At 34.7% G+C, this 27468-nt stretch overlaps 2 protein-coding genes across 4 annotated transcripts; both read right to left on the reverse strand.

The window, feature by feature from the left end:
- On the reverse strand, positions 1-19581 carry LOC132271486 (lysine-specific demethylase JMJ30). 3 transcript variants are annotated; one of them, XR_009469719.1, is made up of 7 exons: positions 19013-19581; positions 16826-17035; positions 15192-15326; positions 14943-15086; positions 2025-2117; positions 673-949; positions 1-446 (listed from the first exon to the last, which is right to left on the reverse strand). XR_009469719.1 is itself a non-coding variant. In XM_059772871.1 (6 exons), the coding sequence occupies exons 1-6, from the start codon at positions 19472-19474 to the stop codon at positions 764-766; spliced, it is 1230 nt and encodes a 409-aa protein (XP_059628854.1). In that variant the 5' UTR covers positions 19475-19581; the 3' UTR covers positions 578-763. The 3 variants fall into 3 exon arrangements, 1 of the variants encoding a protein (XP_059628854.1); XR_009469720.1 differs by lacking the exon at positions 1-446 and adding an exon at positions 2966-3263 and having other exon boundaries at positions 915-949; XM_059772871.1 differs by lacking the exon at positions 1-446 and having other exon boundaries at positions 578-949.
- A 1299-nt stretch (positions 19582-20880) lies between these two features.
- LOC132271488 (IRK-interacting protein-like) lies at positions 20881-24300 on the reverse strand. Its single transcript, XM_059772874.1, has 2 exons — positions 23776-24300; positions 20881-22543 (listed from the first exon to the last, which is right to left on the reverse strand). Exons 1-2 carry the CDS (start codon positions 24007-24009, stop codon positions 21002-21004), a joined length of 1776 nt encoding a protein of 591 aa, XP_059628857.1. The 5' UTR covers positions 24010-24300; the 3' UTR covers positions 20881-21001.
- Positions 24301-27468: the final 3168 nt, after the last annotated feature.

Here is a 27468-nt window from a genome sequence, read left to right on the forward strand (position 1 = left end):
AACAAAATATAATAAACCTTACACGATTGACATTATAACTTAAGCAGCACAGAGAGAAGAAAGTCAACACTATTAGCCACAATAATAAATGCAAGAAGTGAAAAAGAAAAAACGGACAAAAAAAAAAAAAAGAAAAAAAAAGTGCTAACTGCTAACAGGAGGATTTCATCATTGGGTCAAGAAAGTTTCCATATCTGGTGCTTTTGGAGGAACGGTCGATTTGATCAACTGTCATTCCATTCACTAGTCCAATCAACTTATTGTCCCATAACTTGCACCAAAAAACAGATTAGTTTTACAGCTGGATAAAATTTTTCGGAACATTGTCTTAGGTTCACATTTTATTTTATTTTTTTTCCGAACACCCATAAAAACAAAGTTGGTGTTTCGAGTTACGAAAAAAAAAATCTGCACATAGCATGCCTCCTTCAATTTCTGTTCATTTCCTGCATAATAAGTAAATGTTTTAGGGTTTATCAATTAAATTAACACATCATTTCCTATACTTAAGATTGCACAAGGACGATGACAATAGTTTGATTATCTTCATACAGAGAGAGAGAGAACATATATGCTATAATGTAAATACTCCACAATACTTTTTTCTTGAAATTTCTCGCAAATCCAAAATTTCATATATCGTCACTATGGTATGGCAGTCACGGTATATACCTGTTCGTATAGAATGATAAGATATAAAATGTTTAGCAATGTGCATGGTACATGAGAGAGCATAGAAGCAGCAAAATGAAACGAGAGACCGTCAGGAAATCAGTGAATTGTTGTCACTCCACCAAAAGCTAACAGAAAAACTTGTGGTGAGGGATCGAACGTAGTGCCACCATTTTGGAGGGATATAAAGCATTTCGCCCTCCTGTAGAATGCAATCCAGAAATTCCAGATCCTGCACCTCCGGGAACTCTTTCTCATCTATCTTGTCCAAATTAACCTTCAACAAGATTCTCACTGAATCAATACAGAGAATTATGAAGTACCCTAAACATTTTTTAGTATTATAATTGACAATGTTACGTACAAGAAGGGAAGAGCTTTAAGGATGGGATGCTCAACGCTCAACAATAATAAGGGAATGACTCGAAAGGGTGAATGGGAAAATATAAATTAACAAAACAAAGTCTACAACGTTAAGAACTCCATCACCCGAGAGAGAGAGAGAGAGAGAGAGAGAGAGAGATTAAAACAGTAGCAGAATAACTGAACAGTAGTCCAACTTTTCTTGAATGGCTACATGAATTCAACCTATCTCAGGCCACATTTTCTTCCCCTCAAGATAAAAGGCCATAACATCTTTTCTTTTCCTTTTCTTCTTTTTGTTTCCTTTATCAGTGATGAGGGTATCCTTACCTTTGGATGGGCCTAATCCACCCGGTGCATGTGTATGACTCTAAGCACGTGTACCAGGTTAATGTAGAAAAAACCCACGAGGCTGTTCCCAATGGGGAAAGTCAATCAAGTCAACTTTATGAGACTACCCATTGGGATTTTTTGGCATTTTTCCTTGTTGCAGATTCAGCTTCAATCAAATCAATCCATACTAGTGCATTAATTGGGTTTAGATGGACACAAATAGTAGTAGTATGACATTCCTTCATTTCATATCAATTGATACCATCTATTGCTTCTCACAAATGCATTTATTTCTTATTTATAAGCCCACTCATTTATCTTTTTGATCCCATTTCAACCAAACTCATGTTTTACTTCTTTCTCAACTATCAATCACTCCATACCCTGAACAACTACTCACTTTAGAAGCGTCTTGTGAACAAATTTATAATGTTTTAATTGCATTGCATGATCATGTAACGCGCTCCAAGACCATTGTATATCTTGTTCGTCTTCGACCATCCTTTATGTCTATCATATGATCCAAGAACTATTTTTATCTAATACAGAGTTGGACTAATTCTCCTGATATAGTAACAACAATTATAGCAGCTATAAATTTTCATTAAAATAACATAAACTTCATAGGGATAATTTACTCAATCTAGGGGGGATACCTGACTGGAATTGCTAAGCATGGATTCAGCGTGTGGGTAAAGTTCCTCTGACAATGAAGCAGGGTAAAGCCTAATGTACTTTTTGCCAACAACCTGAAAATGATAAGATGGAGGGTTATTCACAATAAAATATGTGTAAATGCAATGTCATTGCAACGCTAAACAGTAAACAATATGATAGAGGGAATAGGCTAGGAGAGGGAGCCAATGCGTCAAGATTTTGGCGCGTTAATTTTTTTTTTTTTAGGTAGACAAGGTCTCACCAGCTTTGGAAGAATGCATCCTATACAATTAGCTTGTGAAAGAACAGAGATGGAAGTTGAGCTATTTTTCAAGTCATGTGATTATTCTTTAAATTTCCTTTTGTTTTTCAATGGAAAAGCCAATCTGGTAATGAGTGCCAGATGCAACACATACACACATGAAGTATGCAAAGACCCTTAAAGGCAATCATTCAAAAGCCAACTCATCCAAAATCTCAAAAACAGACATGCGGGCGGGGGGGAGGGCCATGGAGCATGCCACTTAAATTTCCTCCCACACATCCCTTCAAGTACCTTGGGATACGCCACACAGACAATAAATAGCAGGGGCTCATCCTCTCTCCACAAATAACAACAATACAGACCACAACTTCGACTGCTGCCAGACTCTCTCACCCCAAAACCTAAAAAAAAAAAATAACAATAATAAATCGAGAACCACTGTCCGAGCAAGAAAATACAGTTTTCGAGACAACCAAGGAGCATCAGATTCCTTCTTCAGGAACCAGTTACCCTCTTTACCTTCAAATAAACAAACAGAAGAACTTCACAGAGAACTCCCATCTCTGTTGTTCTTCCATCACGCATCAGCTACTTTCACCCATTAATTCATAAAGCAAATAAGAAAGCACTGTAGAGCACTAAGTTCCTTTCTCAAAACCAATTACTTTTTATCACCTTCTGATAAGCTAGATAGGATTGTTAAGACAACCTTCCATCCTTGACTTTCTTCCATTGCATGGTATAAGTTCCCTATAAACCATAAAGCCGGTCAAAAGAGAGAGCATCAACTATTTCCAACTCACAGTCCTGTATAGCTATATCAAATCTTGGACCCAAATGCTTCGCACTCCATGCCCTATACAAACTGTCTGCAACAATCTTTGTAGCAAGAACCTAGGAATAACCACCATGGAGCCATATCCGCTCAATAACCGGTTCTGTGCAGCAATAGTTGGTTAACCCCCAATCTAGCCTGAAAATTTATAGATGTTCAAATTTCATGCTATGTAAAACTGCTGCTTATATTAGCAAAAAAACAAGGAGAATGACCAAGATGTGGTATCTGAAGAAAGTAATTAAATTAGCATAGTTCATCCAACTAGGATTACTCAGGGAAAGGACTTATCGAACAGTTAACTGCAGTAGAAGCATAAATTCTAGACTCCACACCATTCACATAGCAATGAAAACTGGAATGGGCTCAACTTGTCATGCCCCGGGCTCCAAAACCCGGTCCATAATGTAAGAACAAGGATATCACAAAATAATAATAATAATAATAATAATAAATAAAATAACAAATTAAATCTATCACCATTATTATATTCGTTTATTTTATTTATATAGTTTAACTAAGAATTAAATTCTCTTTTATTTTTAACCTGCCACTACCAGCCAATCTTAATATACCTGCAAATAAAGTTAGGGTGTATAATCAACTCAGGCTTATATACATGATCAAAGCCAAAGCTTAACAGAGTTTAAAGCGCATAGATATCCCATAAGGTCATTGACATTGACCTGGTAACACCCCTAGCATATAGGCATCAACATACAAAATGGATATATATATATATATATATATATATCCTGTACCTAGCACTTGGACCATTGACTAATCAATGACCAAGAAAACACAGCACCATCCTCCTGTCATTTATTTACTACATATATATTTATATAACGATTCTTCATGTCACTTGCCCAAAAGGGAGACCATCTTTTCATTAGTTTACTATGCAATACTTCCAGAGCAATCATTTTTTTTAATTCAAAGGAAACAATTTTATATTGACACTAACTTAATTTTATTCATCTCATAAAAATAAATCCAAATAAAATAAATATAATTCCAAATTTATCAAGTACTCAAACATTGATCCAATTAATCATCTAGCAAGTACCAATTGAAATAATAAAATTAGTCATATCACAATCCAAACTAAATAAGCTAGATAAAATTGTAAGCTATTACACGTCCGAACTAGAAATAATAATTCCAAATCCATGTCAACATCCAAATAATCAAACTATTATAAATTCTCCAAGCCAAGCAACATTAAGTAAATTTTTCCAAGCATGATAAATATTTCCAGTACCGTTTCCTTCATCTGAAAATTTGTTTAATGGGGGGGAGCAAAACCCAATAGAAAATACACTAACAAGAATAACCAATAGTATATGAGATTCCATAACCAAGCAAAACTTTGATGAAAGCATGAACATAAAAATAATAGTAATAATCATATAAACTTTTTAATCAATTTCATCCCAAATATTTATCACGTCTCAATCAAATAAATTCCAGGCATTGTCCGTAATTCCGTGCACTTAACATCGCAAGTCACGTAACACCTACTCGGTTCACCGGCTACTAACCCGTTGGGTACGAGCATCACTTGGCCAATTCTAAGGTTTTTCACCTAAGGGCACCGAGCCCTATCTTGCTTTTCCGGTACAACCCCGTTAACTAATCAATTAACACTTAAACCAAATTCCACACCTTTACTATGTGTGTCAAAATATAATCACTCAATGAAGTATTTTATCAACACCTTGAATGCATTAATTCTCAAATAAATCAAAATCAGAATTTAAAACGCCAACTTATGCAACAATGTATATTCATGTTGTATAGCAACTAACAATGTATTCTCAATTAATACTCAAATTAAAACACAAAATAATTTCACTTATAAATAATAGTTAAATTCGTATATAGAACATGATACTCAACAAAATCACAAAGAAGAACAAATCACATAATTAAGGGTTATTAAGGTTAGTATACCCCTACCTTAATCAAAGAAAAGCAAAACCTTAGATGATCAATAACCACGAATCGCTACTCCAATGGTATGAAACTGTAGAGTACGATGAATGAATAAATTTTTGTTCTTGAAAAATCCCAATGCCCTATCCTCGGTATCAGGAAGAAGATTGAAAGAGAAGAAGAGGCTAGGGTTTCTCTCTTCTTCTTTTTTCTTTTGACATTTCTATTATTATTAATATATATATATATATATTTGCTTTCCCGTACTTTATGTGGTCCACTCACGTTTCTGATGCCCTATGCATAACCACATACCTTCACCCACTAGGCACGTGACCTTAACTAACCATATACTACATAATTACATCGATGCGAATGTCGAGGTACAACATTACTTAGATATAATTGCTTTTAATTATTTTGTTTTCTTTTTACCATAACACTCAGTCACCCACAGAATATCAAAACAACACGTTTTCCTATATAAATCATACTAACCATCTTACTCTCCTTGTTTCACGTATATATATAAAGGAAGCTGTGTATATATATATATATTTAAAGCAAAGGAACATCATATATATATATATATATATATGATGTTCCTTTGCTTTAAATATATATATATATACACAGCTTCCTTTATATATACATCTCTTTTCCTTTATTGCTTCCCTAACCCAGTATTTTTCTTTAATTACACTCTCAACTACCACAAATTATTATCACCTAAATACACCCAATATTATATAACAACACTATTAATTACAATAATAATATCGATGATAAAATTAAAAAAGCAAATAATAGTAATAAAATCAAATAAACAAATAATGGTAATGATATTCATATTTTTATATTTACGGGTCTTTACATCCTCCCCACCTAAAAAAAAAAAAATTTCATCCTCGAAATTTAAAACATACCTTTATTGGCAAACAAGTCAGGATACTTGGATCGGACCTCCATCTCACATTCCCACGTAGCCTCCTCTACTCCGTTGTGTCTCCATAGTACTTTGACCAAGGGATTGGTCTTGTCTCGAAGTACTTTCTCCCTAGAGTCCAAAATCTCCATCGGTCGCTCCTCATATGACACATCTTTCTCAATCTCAAGGTCCTTCCAATTAACCACATGTGAAGGATCCGGTTCATACTTTCTTAGCATGGACACATGAAAAACATTGTGTACATCGGAAAACCGTGGTGGTAGTGCCAAACGGTAAGCTACCTCTCCAACTCTCTCCAAAATCTCAAATGGTACAATAAACCGTGGAGATAGCTTCCCACTGAGACGAAATTGCAACCACCCCTTGCATGGAGCAACTTTGAGAAACGCATGATCCCCCATTTCAAATGGCAAAAGTCACTGTCTCCGGTCGGCATAGCTCTTTTGTCGACTCTAAGCTATGACTAATTGTTGCCGTATCATTCAGATTTTCTCTGTGGTCTCTCGGACTAAATTAGGACCTAAGGTAGTTGCATCCCCTACTTCAGCCTAACAAATAGGTGACCTACATGGCCTACCATACAATGTCTCAAATGGTGCCATCCCAATACTAGATTGATAACTATTGTTATAGATAAACTCCACCAATGGAAGATGATCCTCCTAACTACCACGAAAATCCAAGATACAAGCATGTAACATATCCTCTAAAATCTGAATAGTCCTCTCTGACTGCCCATCAGTCTGAGGATGATAAGCCGTGCTAAATTTCAATTAAGTTTCAATAGCTTCATGAAGACCTTGCCAATATCGGGCTGTAAATCGAGTATCCCGATTTGATATAATAGACACCAGAGTACCCATGTAGTTTCACTATTTCTTTGATATATAAATTTCCTAGGGTCTTTCCACTATTTGTGGTCCGAATAGGTAGGAAATGTGCCGACTTGGTTAGTCTGTCAACCACAACCCAAATAACATCATGCCCTTGTTGCGATCTTGGTAGCCCCGTCGCAAAGTCCATAGTAACAAGTTCCCATTGCCACTCTGCCACTGGCAATGGCTGCAACAACCCTACAGGCCTCTGATGCTCTGCACAAGTAAGGCATCTAGCCACAAACTGAGCTACATCCTTCTTCATTCCCTTCCTTCATCCCCTTCCACCAATACTGGCGAAGCAAGTTGTGATACATCTTTGTGTCACCTGGATGCACTGCAAGTCGAGAGTAATGAAACTCCCTAAGGATATCATTTCTACAGGGCAAAGGCACAAACAACTTGCCTCTAAACCTCAAACCTCCATCAGAATGAACTGCACAATCCTCCACTACCTCACCGCTTGAAATGCGAGTGCGAACTGCAATAGCCTTACTTTCGTGCTGCTGTGCCTCAATCACTCTACTCATTAGAGTTGGTTGAGCAATAAGACTAGATAAGGTGGCTGGCTCTCTGTCCTTACTGAAATACAAGCCTAACTCTGCTATGTTTTCCATTATTTTCCATTCCCGAATTGCAACGCTAGCCATACTACCTCGTGAATTTCGGTTCAAAGCATCAGCTAACACGTTAGCTTTCCCAGAATGATACTGCAAGTCAAAGTCATAATCCTCCATATACTCCATCCACCGTCTCTGCCTCAAATTAAAGTCCTTCTGTGAGAAGAGGTATTTAAGGCTTTTATGATCAGAGAACACCTCAAATTTTTCTCCGTACAAATAATGTCTCCACATATTCAAGGCAAAAATCACTGCTGCTAACTCTAGGTCGTGAGTTGGATAATTCTACTTATGGTTCTTCAACTGACGTGAACCATAAGCTACCACCGTTTCGGTTTGCATCAACATACAACCCAAACCATCTCGTGAGGCATCACAATAAGTGGTGTAACCTAAGCCACACTCGGGTATCACTAAAATTGGGGCGGTTGTTAGTCTCTTCTTCAACTCCTAAAAAGCATGTTCACAAGCCTCATCCCAAATGAACTTCTCCCTTGCGAGTGAGTCGAGTCGCAGGTGTAGCTAGTCGTGAGAAATTCTCCACAAATTGGCGATAGTAACCTACTAGTCCCAAGAAACTACGAATCTCAAATACATTCTTCGGTTGTTCCCAATTCATCACAGCCTCAATCTTTGAAGGATCCACAGAAATCCCAACCCCAGACACTACATATCCAAGGAATTTTACCTCCGGTAGCCAAAATTCACACTTCTCATATTTTGCATAAAGCTTATGCTCCCTCAAGGTCTGTAACACAATCCTCAAGTAACCTTCATGCTCCTCCTCTAATGATGAATGCACTAGGATATCATCCACAAACACCACAACAAATCTATCAAGGTAGGCACTGAAGACTCGATTCATCAAGTCCATAAACATTGCTGGTGCGTTTGTTAAACTGAATGGCATCACTAGGAACTCATAATGCCCATACCGTGTGCGAAAAACGGTCTTAGAAACATCCTCCTTCTTGACCCCCAACTGATAATACCCTGACCTCAAGTCTATCTTCGAGAAACACTTCGATCCCTTGAGTTGGTCAAACAAATCATCAATCCTTGGTAAATGATATTTATTTTTGATAATGACCCAGTTTAACTTTCGATAGGTCAATGCAAAGGCGCAAGGACCCATCCTTCTTCTTAGCAAAGAGCACAGGTGCTCCCCATGGAGAAGTGTTAGGGCGTATGAATCATTTATCTTCTAGCTCTTGCAATTGCATCTTCTACTCCTTCAACTCTGCCGGTGCCATACGATATGGCGCCATAGAGATGGGGCGTAGTACCAGGTATGACATCTATAGAGAAATCCATTTCCCTCTGTGGGGGCAAATCAACCAAGTCATCTAGAAACACGTCCACGAAATCTCGCACAATAAGTGGCAACTCTTCAGGTGTCACCCCTCCTTCATCGGCTAAACAAACTAGCCAAAAATGAGCTAGGACTCCTCCAATCAACGTAACCATGTAAGGATGGAATATGAAAGTACTTCGAGGCAAAACCATTCCCTTGATCAAAGTACTATGGAGACACCACGGAGTGGAGGAGGCTACGTGGGAACGTGAGACGGAGGTCCGATCCAAGTATCCTGACTTGTTTGCCAATAGAGGTATGTTTTAAATTTCGAAGACAATTTTTTTTTTTGGTGGTCAGGATGTAAATACCCGAAAATATGAAAATATAAATATCATTACCATTATTTGTTTATTTGATTTTATTAATATTAATACTATTATTATTTCTTTATTTAATTTTATCATCGATATTATTATTTTAGTTAATAGTAGTGTTGTTATATAATATTGGGTGTATTTAGGTGATAATAATTTGTGGTAGTTGAGAATGTAATTAAAGAAAAATAGTGGGTTAGGGAAGAAATAAAAGAAAAGAGATGTATATATATATATATATGATGTTCCTTTGCTTTATATATATATATATATATATATATACATGAAACAAGGAGAATAAGATGGTTAGTATCATTTATATAGGAAAACGTGTTGTTTTGATATTCTGTATGTGACCGAGTGTTATAGTAAAAAGAAAACAAAATAATTAAAAGGAATAATATCTAAGTAATGATGTACCTCGACATTCGCACCAATGTAATTATGTAGTATATGGTTAGTTAAGGTCACGTGCCTAGTGGGTGAAGGTATGTGGTTGTGCATAAGGTATTAGAAACGTGAGTGGACTACATAAAGTACAAGATAGCAAATATGTGTATATATATATATATATTAATAATAATATTAACGTAAGAAGAAAAAAAAGAAAAAAAAAAGAGAGAAACCCTAGCCTTTTCTTCTCTTTCAATCTTCTTCCTGATACCGAGGATAGGGCATTGTAATTTTTCAAGGGATTCAAGAACAAAAATTTATCCATTCATCGTGATCTACAGTTTCATAGCACTGGAGTAGCAATTCGTAGTTATTGATCATCTAAGGTTTTGTTTTTCTCTGATTGCGGTAGGGGTATACTAACCTTAATAACCATTAATTATGTGATTTGTTCTTTTTTATGATTTTGTTGAGTATCATGTTCTATATACAAATTTTAACTATTATTTAATTATTTTAAAGTGAAATTATTTTGCGTTTTAATTTGAGTATTAATTGAGAATATATTGTTAGTTGCTATATAACATGAATATACATTGTTGCATAAGTTGCGGTTTTAAATTCTGATTTTGATTTATTTGAGAATTCATGCATTCAAGGTGTTGATAAAATACTTCATTGAGTGATTATATATTGACACACATAGTCAAGGTGTAGAATTTGGTTTAAGTGTAAATTGATTAGTTAACGGGGTTGTCCGGAAAAGCAAGATAAGGCTCGGTGCCCTTGGGTGAAAAACCTTAGACTTGGCCAAGTGGTGCTCGTACCCAACTGTTTAGTAGCTCGTGAACCGAGTAGGTGTTACGTGACTTGCGATGTCAAGTGCACGGAATTACGGACAATGCCCGGAATTTATTTGATTGAGACGTGATAAATATTTGGGATGAATATTTGGGATGAAATTGATTAAAAAGTTTATATGATTATTATTATTATTATTACTATTATTATTTTTATGTTCATGCTTTCATCAAAGTTGCTTGGTTGTGGCATCTCATATACTAATGGTTACTCTTGTTAACCAAAACAATTTTGTAGGTGAAGGAAATGGTACCGGAAATATTTAGCATGCTTGGAAAAGATTTACTTAACGTTGCTTGGCTTGGAGAATTTATAATAGTTTGATTATTTTGATGTCGACATGGACTTGGAATTATTATTTTTAGTTCGGACTTGAAATAGCTTATAATTTTATCTAGCTTATTTAGTTTGGATTATGATATGAATAATTTTATTATTTCAATGGATACTTGCTAGATGATTAATTGGATCAATGTTTGAGTACTTGATAAATTTGGAATTATATTTATTTTATTTGAATTTTTTTTTATGAGATGAATAAAATTAAGTTAGTGTCAATAGAAAATTGTTTCCTTTGAATAAAAAAAATAATTGCTCCCAGGTACAGTGAAGTATTGCTTAGTAAATTAATGAAAAGATGGTCTTACTTTTGGGCAAGCGAAATGAAGAATCGTTATATAAATATATATATAGTAAATAAATGACAGGAGGATGGTGTTGTGTTTTCTTGGTCATTGATTAGTCAATGATTCAAGTGCTAGGTACAGGATAGATATATATATATATATCCATTTCGTAGGTTGATGCCTATATGCCAGGGGTGTTACCAGGTCAATGTCAATGACCATATGATTTACCTATGCGCTTTAAACTCTATTAAGCTTTGGCTAGTATATAAGCCTGAGTTGATTATACACCCTAACTTTATTCACAGGTATATTAAGATTGGTTGGTAGTGGCAGAATAAAAATAAAAGAGAATTTAATTCTTATTTAAATTCTTATTATTATTAATACTATTTTAGACTATATAAATAAAACAAACTAGTATAATAATGGTTATAGGGTTAATTTGTTATTTTATTTATGAGCATTAAACCCACCCGACTTCCTTGGATTATTTTAATTCAGTCTTCTTTGCAACTTGATCTAGTCCTGGGTAAAAAACAATGATTACCAGTTATAATTGTTTCCATTCAAGGTTGAGAGGTTCAGGGGATGGATGATCATCCTATTTATAATAAAAGATAGACGCTACCGACATTGACAAGAGGAGCGTAGCAACAATGAAATCAAGTAACTAGGCATCCAAAACTTTAGCTTGTGGACAATGACGTCTTTGTTCTGGAAAGTTTGCTTATATAGCGCACCCACATGTACTGCCAAAGACAGAGCTCTTCACTCCAAACTGGTCTTGCATTTTTAATGACTCTTCCTCACCCGTCTCCACCACCTCAATTACCAAACTTGGGAAGACCAAATGGACCTCAAAGAAAGAGAATAGGAAAGACCATAACTCTCTGCTTACCGAACAATAAATCAAGAGATGGTTTACTGTCTCCTTTGCACATACAACATCAATTCAAAGGAACTTCCTCTTCTCACCAAGTTGTCAGCAAAGGTATTACCCATAACCCTTGTCCAGGAAAACAAGGCTACCTTAGAAGGCACCTCAGCAACACCAGATGCCTTCCAAGGGAACCGATCCTCACCACCCCCACTCCCTCACTTGGTGGCACCTTGTAATATGATCCCAAATTTGAGGAAGGTGGAGTGAAGAATATAAACATGGTTAACTTCTTTATTCACCAAAACCTAAAATGTCTCTGATTTACAAGCTATCGCAACCATTGATTCAATTATTCTAGATAGATTGAAAAGTACGATGTGAGAGATGAACTCCTCAAGGGAAACTCATGTCAAATCAACTTATGAATTTTACCCCTGCAAGGGTGGAAGTTCTGAATTTATGGCTGGTTTATTATACTACAACACTATAATGAGGTCAAGGAATCTCCAATGTGGGGAAGAATGATGCTGAGCAGGATAATGAGAAAACAGCTTAATGAACAACTTACTTGGAGTGTGCTTAGACTTTCTATAATGAAGTTTTGTTTTAAATTTATGTTATTTTATAAGTTATTATGTTGTTGATAAAATTTATTACATTTTAGCAGTCAAAATTAGGTAAATACCCAGTCTGCCCATCTCAACATCCTCGATTAACAAGGACCACAAGGGGTAATGCTTATAATTTAGCAGTCCAGGTATAATATGGACACGGAAACTAGTTCTGATCCTTGGGTCCTATTTTGGGTCTAGTTATATTAATAAATCGTCTAGTTATGTTAATAAATCATCATATGGGGATTATGATAGGTCTATAATGGTCCTAATAATCTAAGTATCAATATTTTGGAGCATAATTCCTATTAGTAGTAGGGAAAGTGCAACTGCCTCCAAATATTTATGCAATTAAATAAAGTTGACTTTTAAGAATTCAGAAAAAGCTTTTCAAGTTCCATGTGATGTGTGATGCAACCTAAACATTTGATGATGGTGCTTCTTGAGGAACTTGCTGCCTAGAAAATTCTGTATACATTTTTCCTGAAATTTCTGCAATCCATTACTTCTAAAACCAAAGAATACCAATCCTTTTCTATCTACCAAGCTGACAACCTTCCTACTTTTTTAAAACCTAAACCAACAATCTAATCATAACCCTAGTAACCATAAAAGAGCAACCATAAGCAGCATTATTCCATGCTTATGATCATCGTCATATATCAAAAGAATCTATGAATACCCAGGAGGAAACTCATTTTAAAATCTATGGACTCTAAAGCACACTAAAGTACAGAACAAACTAAAATTCTTGAAACAAAAAGTTGCCAGTACAATTTTCCAACATGGCACTGCATATTTGAAACAGTGTTGTGTTCCGAACTGGCAAGCAGCAAACACTTTTTTTCTTGACAGGTGGAGACATTTTAGACAATTTCGTCACATTATAGGCTCTGTATGGCTTGCCTTACTATTTATTATCTTCTTCTTCTTCTTTTATGAGAATTCAAACACACTGTACCTAAAATTTTTAAAATTGGTTTTGCCCCTTGAAAGCATTAACTCAATTGCATGTAGTCATAATGTTGACTGCAGAAGAACTTATGGTCTAAATAGGAACTCTATCCTTTAAAGTACAGATACTCCTACAAAGGTGTCATATCCTTATTCATACTAAATCCTCAGATACTTGGTACATGTGTTAGATCATTTCTACATGTATCTACAATAAAAAAATCATTTAAATTTTGAAAAAAATTATCCAATAGTTAGTTCTCAAATACTTCAGCACACATCTTTTGAATAATTAGATGCAATATTTTTTAGTATAGTCGCCTGCGGCAGGGAGATCCGTTCTCACCATTTCTGTTTATCACTATCATGGAGCTTTTAGCAGATTGATGAGAAGGGCGGAAGGATTGGGTCTTATTAGAGGTTTTTCGATGGGCAGAGACCCCCAACCAATTGGTGGTTTCTCATTTGCTCTTTGTGGATGATACCATCATCTTTTGTGATGTGACAGAGGACCAACTGAGATACATGAGATGTGTGTTGGTTTGCTTCCAAGCAGTCTCGGGCCTAAAGATGAACATTGGGAAAAGCGAGTTGGTTCAAGTGGGGGTGCAGTCAAGTGGTGGAGTGGGAGGGAATGGATGAGATGGTTTGAACGGGCTCCTAGAGTGGGGGAGGGAATGGATGAGATGGTTTGGATGAGTTGGTTCAAGTGGGGGTGCAGTTTCAAATATATCAAATATACCAAGAAGAAGAGTCGATATATAACAAGTACATCATGTCTATGCAACATGACCATTAGTTTTAACATGTGACTTAGAAACGTTATCGTATTAGAATTTCAGTTATATTTGATAAATGTACAAAAAATGGATGTTTGTCATTAAATGTGTGTAAATATAAGACAAACAATTATTTGGTTATGCTCATATATTCATACATTACATAATACATACATGCATATCCATTTATATTGCAATGTCCTTGTGATTTGGTATCCTATTTGACTATTTCCACGATTTCTCATAAAAACATATCTGTATCTAGTCATATATACATCGTATCTATGTTCACCTTCACAATTGTCATATTGTGCATCAATGAAGACAGACTAAATTTAAAAACAAACAAATAAATAAAAGATGATTAAAAAAATTTAATAAAAAAAGTGAAAAATATACTGGAGTAGGTATGCAAAAATAACAGTCACTTTATAACATGTCTCTTCTAAGGATAAAGCATAAATTCTATTTATAGTACCACATTAAGAGTATAAGAACACAAAAGTTAAAATTTTAAAAGCAAAAGGAACACAAGTCAATTTTAGAAGCAAAAGGAACATAACTCCAGGAAGAATGGCTACTAGTATTTTGGAAGTGAAGAACAAACTAGAGAAGGCAGTGTCATGTTGACGTCCAGAACTAATTCTAAATTACCTGAGCAAGTATATTATGGTGTGGATCATGGTGCAATGGTGTCACGGTCCCAACTGGACCGAACCAAGCATTAAGTGACCTGAGCTCCCCGCCACCGACAAAACAATAGTCAGGAATAACGATGTCCTTTCTTAGATCTTCTATCTGCAATTTAAATATGAAATCAACAATAAAAATCTGTAATACAGAGTCCCAAAGTTCTATGCCACAGTCTGACTACATAGCATCCACATAAAAGGATATGCATGCCTGATCAAACAATTGATGCTGAGCTAAATATGTAGGGACCACCGCAGTGCAGTTATTTGACTTGATCCTCTCAAGAAACTGGGAAAATGTTATTAGCTCTTGCTTCCACTCTGGGCATAAATAGTTTCTCCCAACCTGCAGGACATTTTCAAGTTTTAAAAATTTTCATATCAAGAAAATCATTCAAGGACAGTATTTTCTGCAAATTGAAAGTCAGACAAGCTTCTAATTCACACAAGATATTAACCCTTAGATATTAACCCCAAGTCACATCATATACTTGTATAAAATGGGTAGATAACGTCTATGTTCCCATCTGATGCTTTTATTTTGCCCTCAATCTTTCCATAGTTATATTTACGTCATAACTTTCAATTCTACTAACCATTTATTCCCACAACCTACTTATTAGTAATTTTTGAGTCATTACTAATAGATATTGATGTTCTTCCCCACAATACAGATTTGAAATCAGAATAACATCCTTACACATCATTTATATATTTTCATATGTAATGCATCTACATCACATAGTCACATAATTTTTCATATGTATACTAAGATTGTTGATTACAACCTACTAACAAGAGGAACAGATGATGTTTAAAAGCTGCTTTCCCTACCTGCACTTGTATATGCTAAAACATACTTGAAAGTAATCAACGACATGTTCTCGTCAAAAATTGCAAGAGAACAATTTCAGAAGAGACAAATGGATTACAATCATATTAAGCTAAAACAAAGGGTCAACATCAACCATAATCTTTCTACATTGGCAATGGAAGAATTTCCAACTGTATCAAAAAGAGTATAATGGTGTTTCTCCTTACTAATACTGTAGCTTTAGCCAACCAACTAGAGTCTTTACAAGAATTTTGGACTAAAAGGATATAACACAAAGCAAGACAAAAACTGAGAAAATGTAATATAACTAAATAATTTAGGAAGTGGGAGGGTGAAAGTCAATGACCATAAACTCCCAAAAGTGACTGCAGTAATTACTTTCAACTGACCATCCACAAAAAATGGTAGGTTTAGACAAGAAAAGTGCTTAAGGAACGTCATTTGATCATTGAATACAAGAAATGCTTCATGGTAGAAAATGTTGGGTGGTAAAGATATCGCGAAAGTTGAGATGAATGATGTATTAAGAAGCGAATGAACTAGTGAGAAATTAAAAGGCAACAACAAGAGGGGCAAAAGGGGTGGAAGCTGTCAAAGACAGTTAAAAGTTGCAATAAAAGCACCAGAAAGTAATTTGATTCAAGGTAAACAGTTCAACACTACAAAAGAAAAGCCAATCAGAACGTGGGGCGATGTAATGAGAAAAGACATGGGCGCTTATGATTGAACAAGGATATGACCCTAGAAAAAGTTGGGTTAAAATTTGTATAAAACTGTTCTTATATTCCTTTCAACTTCCATTTTACAACCCGAGGAAAAAAAAAATTCATTTATGTTTATATCCACAATATACAAAATACTGAAAATATACTCAGATACCTGTATTTTGCAAAAAATTTCCTAGCAAAGTCCTTAGCAATAAAGAAATACATTGAGAATTTGGTGCAAGAGAGCGCACTATGTGAATTATCCGACTCTTAAGCAATCACAATAAGTGGAAAACTAATCACCTCAACTGGAACTGTGCGTAAGCCAGCAACCCTTTTTAGATAATCCATGTCATTCCACTTTGTCCTAGCCGGCCAATGTTCCATACAATCACTGATTATAACTGGAGAACCTGACAGGAAATAATCACGCAGGAATCCCTCCAAAGAAAGAGCAGATATTTTCCCAACAATCTTACAAGACAATGACTTCATGGGTAAAACCCGTAGCACCTACAGGATCAAATTCAACATGAGTATGAAAATCACAAATCTTTTTTTTCTTCTTTTTCTCGGTTGCTTGTGTTACCATCACACAGATAATTATTAAAATATATGTGCAGGCATCATCAGATTTCAAGAAGTCCTAATCAGTTGTAAAATGAAAATGAGAAAAAAAAAAAAAAAAACAAAACATGATACTTATATCATAAAAAGAGGAAAGCTGCTTTTATGGACTGATAATGACTACTAAAGCTAAACCACCTTGTTATTTCCAAGATTACATCAACTTTGCAAAAAATAAAATCAGGTTTATTTTAAATTTGAGGGTTTAGCTATAAATTTTAAGATAATAAATTTGCAGAATGATAAATAGCAGTGCATGTGCACGAAACAATAAAAGACTCATGTTCACTGGTTTAGATTAATTAGATGGCAAACCATTCGTTTGAACATTGGGCATGACCTCCAAGCAAAAAGCTACTAAATTCTGCCAGTCTCATCTCCTTCTTCATGCAAAACTTTATTGGTAATATCCAGGGTTTAGGTCTGTTGGTAGTTAATTCTAGTCACCATTTGGTATTTTTATACTGAGTCAATGATCTTCAGTTTTGAATTTATGTCAAAAAATATAAATAAATTACCATTGTCTACATCACACAAATGCCACCCAAAAACAAAAATAGAAAATAGAAATAAATTTCTGAGATGAAAAATAAATAAGCCAAGAATACCCAATCAGGTATGTAACATCAGGTTGTCCAATTTATGATTTTCCAACCATAACCTGTCCTTTATTATAGTATATTAAATTAAACCTAAAAAGCTACAGATTTCTTTTTCTTTTTTTTTTTTTTGAATAAGTAAAAGTTCCTTACAGAGCATCAATAACGGGATTGCAAGCCATGTACAGAGGGTACAAAATTACAAATAAGATCCACTAAACTAATCTATACAACACTCTCCTGGAAATCAACAAAGACTATACAAAAAAACAGCCGCCTCATTAAGCCACTGAAATAAAGTATTGCACATCAATTCTTAGGTCATGACCTCAACCCCATAAAATGACAAGCACGGCGACTAAAATCCCACATCTTCCTAACACAACTACGAGCACAAGACTTCCTCCAAGTAACATGAAGATCCTACTAATTATGGTACTACCCATAACAATAACAAAAAACAATAAGAAACATTCCAAAGTAACACATTTAATCAAAACACGAGTTTCATTGAGCTTTGAGTGGTTTGCTCGTGATAATTGATTCCTCAACACCATTACTACAAGGATTACTATTAGATAACCAATACCACAATCTAAAAACATGATAGTGACAGAAGCCATATAGTTATGGGGATGAAAGGGCATTTTACTCTCAAATTTATCACCCCACATGGAAAGCATTCCTAATTGTAATAAGCCCAGCTCAGCAAAACCTTTTTTCTAATTCCTTATGGTTAGCTACATGAATCATATTTTTTTCATTCCGATCTAAGGTCATAACCTCGGTCACACCACATGTTACTGACTCCACCCATATTTTATTTTGGTCTTCCCTTTCCACGAACATCCTCAATGTGAATTATATCACTCTTCCTATCTAGTGCACATGTCGGAACCATATTTATTCAGGTTACTTCAACTATCTCACGAATGTATATTAATTTCAAATTTTATCATTTTTTGTCTTACTGCACATCCATCTCAATTCTCGCATTTCTGTCACATTCAATTCATATGTATAATGTAATTTCTTAGCCGCTCAACATGAACCACACATGATATTGTCAACATAAAAACAATCCGAAGACAAAGAAATGCTAAACAAAATTCACCATTGCTTCCTCTATCAATTAACAAAATTAAATACTCTGCAATATAATCAAGAAAAAATTTCAAATAAAATCCAACAATAATATCACTGTGATTCAGTACCCACATTCCAACAATAATTCACAGTGAGAGAAAGAGAAAACGAACCTCACCTCCGCTTCATCAATTTCTTCGTCAATGAATCGACATTCAACTTTTGCAGAACCCTCAGCGGCCTCGTCGAGAGCAGTCGCCTTCCCCGACACCTTTTGGACCGCCGAATCCAAATCCTTACGCAGAACCATCCCTCCCATGATCAACCCCATGTCAAGAACCCTAATGGCCTCCCTAAAGTCACCGTGGGTGTAATGGAAGTTGGCCACGTGGAGGCAAGCCATCGAGTACGCGTCCCTCCAGATGGGGAGCACAGAGTGCCAAGGGCCGGAGTGGAGCTGCTCCCACGCCATCTCGCGCGACGCCTCCGCCGCCCGGAAGTCGCCGGAGGCGGCGCGGGCCGCCATGCTGACGTAGGCGTAGCCGCCTTCCTCGGAGATCCTCTGGAGGATGTTGGGTCTTTCGGCGTCGAGGAATGGGGTTTCCAGTACGTCGGAGGAATTGCCGGGGCCGGCAGCCATTGGCAGCGGTGAAAAGCTTCTGAGAGCTTTAGAAGAGAGTTTGAAGTCTGCTGTGGGATAAAGGGATACTTCGTGAAGCACAAGATTGACAGCGAGAGAGACACAGAAATATCTTTAAGATATTTTTTTTCCACACGTCATAATGCTGTAGTCTTTAAAGTGCTAAAAAAAAAAATTCTAGTAATACGTAGTAGTATTTAATAATATATATATATATTTTTTAATGAGTTATATATATAAATGAAATGAAATGGTATGATATGATTGCATTATGTTGAAATTTTAATGAAATGATAGCATTAATGTTGAAATTTGTTTCAAAATTTTATATATATATATATATATATATATATAATTAAAGTCCCTTATCATTTTTTTTTTTTATGTTTCATGTATCAACCATAGTTTTTAAAGTGCTAAAATTAATAATAATAAAATAATAGTATTTAATAATAACTTAATTCTTTTTTTTATGAGTGATATATATATACATATATATATATATATATAAATGAAATGAAATGATTTTCAAAATATTTTTAAATAATATTGCATTAATGTTGAAATTTGTTTCAAAATATTGTTAAATAATTTTTTAATATATATATATATATATAAAAAATTAAAGTCTAATTATTTTGATTCATGTCCCCTTACCATGTTTTTGATGGTACTTGTATCAACTAAAGATATATATGCGTCTTTTGTATAAGCACGTATTTGGATGATTCATGTATCAAAGACGGGCACATGCTTGTGATGATTTATGTATAAAAAATATATATATTTTTACATTGGTCTATGCTTCATCTTTAGTATTGTCAAGAATCTATTTGACTCATCTCATTTTACAATGAACCATTTTAAATTCATTCAGCAAAATTTATGATATATTTTCATTCTTATGATACATGAGTGAGTTAATTTAAATTCATTATTTTGAAACATGAATCATCTTATGAATTGAATACATTTATGATTCATATTGAGAAATCCATTTGTTACTGGACTCTTGTCACAAACACGATTCATTTATTAAACGGGTTACACGCGTAACTTGTTAAACTCATTTAATTTAAATGATTATGTAACTCGTTTATTAAATTAAGCATAAAAAATAAAAGACACAATGAAATTTTGAGGTAATAGAAAATAAAATTCTTGAAAATGAGACTAATTTGGATGGTGTCTCGTGAAGTATTAAGTTTAAGATTCGATGAATGCAAAGTGCAAACAATTCCTTAAAGAGGATGTATAAGTATCATCTAGGTTGTAGCCGTCTCAGCTCAACCCAGCAAAACCTTTTTTTCAATTATTTGAGGTCGGCTACGTGAATCATTTTTTTCCATCATGCTCTAGGGCAATAACGGCCTACCGTCGCTAAAAATTAATGAACGCGTACCAAATCCTCAAAGAAGTACCAACCAATTTCATTGAGCAGTTAAAGTACACATTTAAGCATAAATCAACACAATTTTGTAGGATACAAGTTAGATTCTCGATGAGGAAAGGAGAAAAGATATATACTTAGGCTATTGATTTATACCTGCAAAGAACCTTACACCTAAGTACTCTGTCCTGCATATAAAATCCTGGCAATACCATAATCTTCACCCGGCTAGGACCGTGTGATCTTTGCCTATCTGCAAACATATCCTCCATGTAATGAGGATCGAAGCTTCTGTTCTCTTCGACCCTTAAAATCCCCAATGGTGGGTGGAATGAGAACGCAAGCAAATGGAGCAACCATATGCATTTGGCAGCAACGAAAAACGACTGGAGGAGTTGTTCAGGCCATGGTTTTGTCCAAGTTAGTGTCGCAATGATACAACTCATCTTCTGGTCACAGAACTTGCTAAATTCCTCACTGTAGTATCTGGTCCCTTTTCTCAACACTTCATTCCAGCTCAGGTTTCTCAGCGCGACAAATGATGAAAACTGCGCGTGGCGATCTTGTTGGGGATTCAAGTGTTTTGGTGAGCCATCCTTTTGAAACACACAGTTCTCGAAGTCTTGGTAGAGAGAATGGTTTATGATGGCCTCTAAATGGTACAACACTGCCTTTGAGTACTTGGAATTTAGAGACAACTTATATGGTTGAAGAAGCAAATTCAGGTTGTCCCTTAGAGTATCATCAGTTTGTTCAATCTGGCTTACAAGTGTCTTGCAGAATTGCTTCACTGATAACCTTGCTTCTGATACAATTTGCAAGAAACCCTCCACCATTACTTCCTCGCTCACCGGCATCAAATTCTCTCCATTCCCATCAATGGATTTCCCTTTCTTAGGAAGAAGATTTCCGAGATTTACGGGAACATGGGAATCCTTTGTTTGCACTGCTTGTCTTAGTGCCTTCTGCAGTTCTTCACAGTAACTCTCTAAGTACTCCAACTTCTGTTTTAAGTCCCCAAACGAAGATTTCATCTCCGTGACCTCCATTAAGGCTGCATCCCTACTCTCATTTGCTTCCATAAGTTCCCTCCTCATCGTCTCAATGGACATTCTCCCCAAGTCCTTACAACTTTGGGAGACTTCTGACTCAGTTCGGTTTGGTGATTTTTCATTCTTGTACCTCTTCTTTAGCCGAGGAAACAACCACGAAAGATTCAATCCGCGGTTTTTTGGTTGTGAATGAACTGAAGAGTGTAAATCTGTTAATGGCACAACAATATTTGAATTCCTTCCATTCTTGGTGGAACTACCGGTTTCAGTACTTACGATTGCTGACTTGCTCTTATTGCAATACGCGGCAGAATTGAAATTGCCCAAACTGTTTCTCCTTCTTAATTTATGGAAATCCGATCCGGGTAGTGTTCTAGTTACTGTAATGTTGTCATCACATGAAGCACTTAAAGAACTTTGATCTTCACCTCCACATGTATGGGCTTCTAAGTTGGACATTATAGAGGGCGGTCCCTTTCTTGAAGAAGCATTCGCCTTTATATAATCCGATATGATGTTTTCATCACCATTACCTCCTCTTAGTCCATAATCATCCCAACATTCTGATAAATTTTGGCTCTCTAACCGGATTTGTTGAATCCCCGGTAATGGTTCATCTTCATAACTCTGTCAAATTTTGAGAAAATGTTAGTGGTCATAACTTTGCTTCAATAAGTAAAGAAAATTTCAAGGCTTATCCAACTACAAATAAAGGCCTAAAATAAAAAAGATTTCAGTAACTACGAAGTGTCAGTCATTTCCCTTAGGATCCCAAATACAGAAAACAGAAATAGAAATCAATGTAAGAGCACAAGAGAGTGGTAACTGGAATTCTGATGCCGAAAAATATGAAGAATATAGAAATCATCATATTCATCAAAACCCATGATACCAAATTCAAAATATAGTCTAACAAAGCTTTAGACATTCAACATTCCTTCCCAAGCAAATGTTTCCATTATCAATAAAGTAGGATTAACTAATCTCTTTCTTTTTTCTTTATATATATATATATATAGATCATGCAAAGGAATCAAAATCAAGGAACAAAAAGTACGGAAAATTGAACTAATCAATATAAAAACATAAACTGAACCTAATAGTGTCTCCTCAATCTCCCAAAATGTGGATGGTGAGGGTTCAAGTCCCCTTAGGAGCAAATGGTTGTGAGTTTCTTGCCTAGGAAAAAATTAATGAAAACTTTAAAATTCAGTTTAATTATAGTCAATGAACAAAAAAAAACCATGAAGGTATGTTTGGGAGCACCAAATAGACATATTGGAAATGGAATTTGAGAAAATTTAATTTCAAACTAAATTTCCTCTAATTTCAACTAGCGCGTCCGTGCTCCCAATTTCCAAACGCAGCATAAGTGAATTCCTAAATTCAGAACAATAAATGAACAAGCAAAACTATGAACATAGAGCTCATGATCATGGTAGTAAATGAGAATACAATTGCTATGTTCGTTGTGTGGAATTGATGTGTTGGAATTGAAATTAGAGAAAATTTAGTACAAAGTTTAAACAATTTGCTCTCAAATTTCAATTTCAAGGCTCCAATTCCATATAACCAAACATAGCCTCATAAACGAGATTGAATTTATGGTTTCAACTGTACTAAAATCAGGAACCCAGAAAGCTTCAATTGAAGGCATAACTCAACAAAAACTCTCTCTCTATAAAGTACAGTAAAGTTATAATAAAGAATGAAGTACACAAAGACACATACATTTCAACAGGTTCATGATTCATGAATATAAATGAATAAAAGGCGCACACACAAAAAACACAAACACACACGCACACATAAATGTATATAATTAGAAATGAATTTGGTAAATTAAAAGTGAAACTCACAGGAGTGAAAACAGGGTAATCCTGGGTAGAGGAGTGAGAGGCAGAGGGGAATCTGAGATGGGCAGGGCTGTTACCCTGCATCAGAGCCGCATGAAGAGCTCTGAGCTCTACAGCTTTGGCAATGGCGGCTTGAATTTCTTGCCTGTTAACTTCTGGGTTTTTCTGATTGTTGTCATTCTGATTGTTTTCATGGTTGTTTTCAAAGATTTGAGCTGTAATAGTAGTAGTAGCCATGAACAATGGCAGAAAATGAAGAAGAAGAAGAAAATACAAACCCACACAGATAAAGGAGACGATAATATATGGAATGTGTAATGGGGAGAATCTATTCAGAGAGAGAAAACAACAAAAGAGGATGAACAAGTGGGTATCCAACCATTGGATTTGATTTGCAGAGAAGAAGATTTTACATCATATCCAGTGATTAATTCTGTAAAAACCAGAAAAAAATAAAGAACAAAGAGAGAGAGAGAGACAGAGAGGGTTTGGACATATATAAATCCAATGAGCAGTCTTTGTTATTGATAGAATAGTGGAATCAGCGCATGTGAAGTAGGAGAGAGAGAGGGGAGTGGGGGTGTAGTGGTTTTCACTCTACGTAGGCATGGCAGGTTCTAAATTACCAATATACCCATGGTTCCCAAAAATACACACATTTATCAACACAATTGCTTTAATTCTTCCACTACATTTGTGTCACTTGACAATTGTTAATAGAATATGGATTGCTCTTTAAGCGCATGTTGATCTTTCATGAAACTTCAGTTTCAAATATTTTGATAATTTTTGCCTCATACATATTCTAGTTAAGTGGTTTAACACTTTCAAATTAAGCCAGTTATTAGTGAGTTCGAATTTTTTTTTTTTTTTTTTTTTTTTTTCATTGGTAAAAAATTCACGCATTTGGCATGCCAGTTCAAGTTTAGAGATAAGTCACTTAGAACGAGAGTGAGACCGAGAGCTGGAACGAGAGCAAATTTAAGAGCAGAAGTATGAAAGTAACAAAATTTAAATCACACAAAAGTGAGAATGAAAGCAAAGCACACGCAGAACGTATGAGTGACATCTGTTGAGAAAGATTGTGTGAATTAAATTTAGGGTAATCATTTTGTAAAATATAATATATAGATCAATCTCAAATCCTTCCTCGATGTAGCAAACACAGAACTGAATAATTTTTCCTTTCTACGTGGCAATACCAAGCACTATTTTCCTAAACATATACTTGAAGCTTTAAATGTTTTAGAACCCAAAGTCTAAGTATAGTGGACCAGTGGTACTACCTCGTCTTTTATAGCAGAAGATTGAGAATTAAAGCTTCCATAAGACAAGTAGGTGTGTGAATGTATCCATTTTTATTTTTTTCTTTTTATTTATTTATTTATTTTTGTTTTTTTTCTTTTGTTTTTTCCCCCTATGGAACATGTATGGAAATAAAAAGAGAATGAAGGGGTAGTTTTGTCTATGAGACAATATTGAGCTGTCCAAATCCAAATTTTTGCTGAGAAAGAAAAATTCTATTCCCAAATACTCGCACTGCCCTCTCTTCTCTTTAAACAGATTAATCGTACGTGTAAGATAATAGTGACACGGTGGGGACCAAATAGTCCTTTCAATACCTAAACTACAGTGAGTGCTCAATTATGTGATGGACCATGGACTGGAATATCCTAATATTAAAGATGTGTTATACATTATTATATATTTACATTTACAAGTAATATAAACTGTTAGAGCTTCGAAAAACAAGAAATATATATATATATATATATATATATATATATTGTAGGGTTCCTATTGTTCCTTCGAAGTACAAAATGGAATTCCATGTAGGACCACTGGGGAATATGAAGTTTCAGTGTTTTCCATAACTACTTTGTCATTATTTTATTGAAACCATCTTTTTTAAACCACCCACCCCAACTAAAGAGAGGTTTCATTAACCTCCACATGCAAAAAGGGTTTCTTCCTTTTTTCATTAACTGTGTAGTAACAAAAAAGATCACATGCAATCTCTTTTCCTAAGAAAAATTATGAAGTTTTAAGCATTTACTTTTGCTATTTGTTGAACATCTTCTGTGTGTGTGTGTGTGTATGTGGAGCTAGCAATTGTAAGTTTTGGAACCTAAAAAGCAACAAAGAAAGAAAGTGACTACTGCATCAGAATCTTTCCCAAAGAGATTAAGTTAAAGCATAAACCCTTATTAAAAATGTTTAATGCATATAATATATATGTGTGTATTGAGTACAATATTCACTAATGACATTATCATGGAAGCATTTGCATAAGCCAAAATGGAAAAGTTAGTTTGTCTAACATATAATTGAGAAACATTAGACCTCATTATATTCCATAATAGAGTTTTGCTTGGAAACATTAGCCCTCATTAGCCCTCATTATATTCCATAATAGAGTTTTGCTTGGAAACATTAGCCCTCATTATATTCCATAATAGAATTTTGCATGTCCTCGTATACTGCTTATCGTTTCATTTTAATGAAAATTTTGTACTCTTATAAATTTTTTGTACGAGTGAGACCTTATTTATAAAGTCATTGAATTTAAAAATTTGCCTACGACCTTTTAAAATTTTGAGAATCTCAGAGCCGCCTTACTCGTATTCCCTTGAAACCATATCTCAAAATAAAAAATAAAAATGGACATTACATATATTTGGATATATGAGTCTCATCAACTAAATATGATTTAAAATTGATTGCCGAAATATATGCAGATACTTTTTCTTTATATATATATACAGTTTCGACGAGCCCGTTTTAATTTACAAAAATCCATATTGATGAGTAACGATCAACGAACTATAAACTCACTTGTCATGCTTTCTTAGCTTGTGATGGAGGCATTTTTTTGCCCAAATTCCACCTTTTTGTGAGAACTTATTAGATGGTCTTGAACCATTGACACTTAATAGACCAAATCAAATCGAACTCTTCCATTGAAAAAATGGTTCTACAAGAGTGTATTAATATATTAGTAAAAAATCTGAATAACCATAGATTGAGTTGGTTGATTAATTGTCAAATGGTTCAGGACCATCTAATAATTTTTCTTTTTTAGACCCCAAAATGCATTTTTCGATACTATAGCAGACTTGTTGAATATTTTGGAATTTTTATTGCAAGTCCAAACAAATTTGATTTTTTTTATTTTTTTGTTGCTAGTGTCATAATTTTTAGAGATATTGCCATTTTGGGCTTTTTTTAAAGTTTCTTTATGCTGTACAGTTTTTCCTATCAAAATTCAATTATTGATTAATAAAATATCAGAATTCATTTCCTCTTAACTTTGTAAATTCAAAATAACTTTTTTTTTTTTTCAAAAATTCAAAATTATTTATTTGTTGTCACCTGAACATTTATAACTTTCATTCTGTCAAAATCCAATTAAAATGTAAGATGGATCGAATAATTGGGAGTGATTTTTGAGTTGGTCGTTGTTATTCTTTATTTGTCTTATTTTATTTGTCTTCCATTTCTCCTTTAATTATTTTGTTCTTTTTTGGACCATAGCATATATACTATATAGAGAGTAATTTATATATCTTACATGAATGTCGTACCTATATAACAACTACTGTGATTCATATATATATATTGAGGATTCTTCCTGAAACTTACAAAATTTATAAAATCATCATCAGCATCACACCATTTGATATTCACATATGAAAT

The sequence above is a fragment of the Cornus florida genome, unplaced genomic scaffold, assembly GCF_030987335.1.
Source record: "Cornus florida cultivar Cherokee Brave unplaced genomic scaffold, ASM3098733v1 CherokeeBrave_3.0.0_Hap2_Chr08, whole genome shotgun sequence".
NCBI lineage: Eukaryota > Viridiplantae > Streptophyta > Magnoliopsida > Cornales > Cornaceae > Cornus > Cornus florida.